The following is a 2449-nucleotide window of genomic DNA, read 5'->3' as shown; positions in this document are numbered from 1 at the left end:
TCATTAGGTAATCTCTGAAAAGAACACATTATATACATTTATTATTTAAGTGTGAAATAACCTCACCTGTTAAAAATTCAAGTTTTTCACATAATGGCACATACCTACTGGGAAGAATTTAATTAAATGTTGAAAAGAGAGAAATACACACAATGCCTTATTTCAGTGTCAGGGTATACAGCAAAGTGCTCTTAAACTAAAGTGAGTAAATAAAATCAATTCTGTGTATACTATTATGCCAACTGAAAACTGCTCAATAAACATAGTTATAGAGAATGTTTTCAGGTATTTATTTAAATCATGATCAACAAACTGGCTATCATGCATTTTGATTATCCAAAATCATCTGAAAAGAAAAAGAAAAGAAAACATGATCTACACATATTCTTTTATTATTATTATTATTATTATTATTATAATGATGAAAAGAGGTTCGCAACTTGGTTACATTGCCGCATGTAATGATGATCAAAAGCTTATTTTACTCCTACATAAAATTTTATATTTTCTTTATTTGTAAATATGTTGTTTCTTTTCTTTGAATAATAAACAATAGAATAACTATAATCACTTTGAATTAACTACTAACAGTTTCTGCATATAGGAATTTAGCCACTTCTGTCTTTCCATTGCTGTCAAAAGCTTGTTCTTCTCTCTAAATGCAGCATCGTCTGCCACCACTATGTTCCTCTTCTGCTGGTGACCAACCTGTGAAGGCCATTCACCCCGCCAGTTCTTGACCAGCTCTTCCTTTATCTGTGATTGGCTAAGTGGAAGCCAATCATCCCCAACCAGCTGTTGTGTTCCAGCCTTTGCTGTACCAAAATCTGGGGCAGTCAACAACTTTATGCTCCAATCACGAAGTGAGATTGAGGGGTAGAGTAACTCCCACTGTTCACCTTTCAAATCCTCTTGACTGCTACCATGCAAGTTACTGTTTATTAGAGGGACATTGTCAAGAAATGTCATAAAAATTGTCTGTATTTAGATATTTAATGCACACAGTGCTCATACCTTTGCAGGGGACGAAAGTGAGGTTGGGGGAAGGCGGAGGTCATCAGAGTCAAACTCATCAATACTAAGAACAACAGGGCTGGACGGGAAGGCAGGGATAAAGCCATCATCTGCATATAAATACATAGACCTCAGGAGATTAATTATGGACAGCTGATAGAGGCAGAATAGCTTTAAGCATATTGTACAAAATGTAGATATTGAGTGAAATGTTCTCTTATATTAAAGATATGAGGAATGATGCCCATAACAAGAAGATATTTCTGACTACAGGCTATCTTGAAATTAAACTCATACATCAACCAATCAGACTGAAATATATTTCAAACATACTCCTAAAATATTTACACCCTCCCACTCATGCAATTTATGCAATAGCTTACTGCATTACTACAGACAGAAAAGCTAAATATTCACTACATTTGTATATATTTACACATATGACAAAGTGCAATTGATATATCATAAAATATTGATGTCAGTTTATATATATATATATATATATATATATATATATCGTACATATACTGTATAAATGGCTCTGGACAGCCTCTTTAACTGGTTTCCCACTGTTGTTAGAATATTTCCACATCAAATATATATTAAAAAAACTAAGTAATGAATGAATAAAAATACAGTATTTACTGTTGCCCTTTTTGAATGGAAAAGTTTTTCAGAGGAAAACATGAATAATAAATTAAGAATTATTTTAATTATCTGAAAGAAAGATGACATTATAGGAAATATATGAATTGTAAAGTCTCAAAACTAATTATGTAAAAAAGTAATTCAGCATATGGAAATGTATTTGAATAATTAACTCATTATAATTTGAAATTAGGCAATTATTCATATTTATGGTACCTTTGTGGAGTTCTTCCTCTTTGTTGTCTGTTGCTGTTATGCAGTTCTTGGCGTCCAGTGCGTGGTATCAAAAAAGCAACCAGTCTTGTGTGACTCCAAACTGGTTTGCAACTCTTCCATTCAATGCCGCAACAAGGTTTGTGATATATTTATGTCTTTATGTCTAATATTTAACTCTCTTTTTATCTAAATGTTCAGAAATTGCCTATGCATATACCAATACACGCTAGTATATATAGCTGTATCAACTTCTTGGGTTGTAGAGCTACCTCAAACTCTGATTGTAGGGCTGTAGTGCATTATCATGTGCCAGCGTGAATATGCACAGGATTTTGTTGTGTGGGATTATATATACCTCTCTTTTGTCAGAAGATGTACGGGGAAATAGTCAAGATAAAAAGCCATGTGTCATTCTCCTTGTTGAAATGCAAACAGAGCTGAAACAGAGCAGACCACACCCCTGGATGTCCTGTTCGGATGGAGACTTAAAATAGAGAATAGAATCAGAAGAGAGAAGAAATATGTTTGAATGTCAGAGCATCTAATGATGTCTTAAAAAAAAAAAGTGCTA

At 33.3% G+C, this 2449-nt stretch overlaps 1 protein-coding gene across 1 annotated transcript; it reads right to left on the bottom strand.

Moving 5' to 3' along the window:
* Positions 1–291: 291 nt before the first annotated feature.
* Positions 292–2210, bottom strand: LOC127411276 (tuberoinfundibular peptide of 39 residues-like). Its single transcript, XM_051646726.1, has 3 exons — positions 1879–2210; positions 1015–1124; positions 292–934 (listed from the first exon to the last, which is right to left on the bottom strand). The coding sequence occupies exons 2-3, from the start codon at positions 1122–1124 to the stop codon at positions 568–570; spliced, it is 477 nt and encodes a 158-aa protein (XP_051502686.1). The 5' UTR covers positions 1879–2210; the 3' UTR covers positions 292–567.
* Positions 2211–2449: the final 239 nt, after the last annotated feature.

Source organism: Myxocyprinus asiaticus, chromosome 20 (genome assembly GCF_019703515.2).
Source record: "Myxocyprinus asiaticus isolate MX2 ecotype Aquarium Trade chromosome 20, UBuf_Myxa_2, whole genome shotgun sequence".
In the NCBI taxonomy this organism is placed as follows: domain Eukaryota; kingdom Metazoa; phylum Chordata; class Actinopteri; order Cypriniformes; family Catostomidae; genus Myxocyprinus; species Myxocyprinus asiaticus.
The sequence above is the reverse complement of the archived record's forward strand: the minus strand, read 5'-3'. Positions and strand labels throughout refer to the sequence as shown.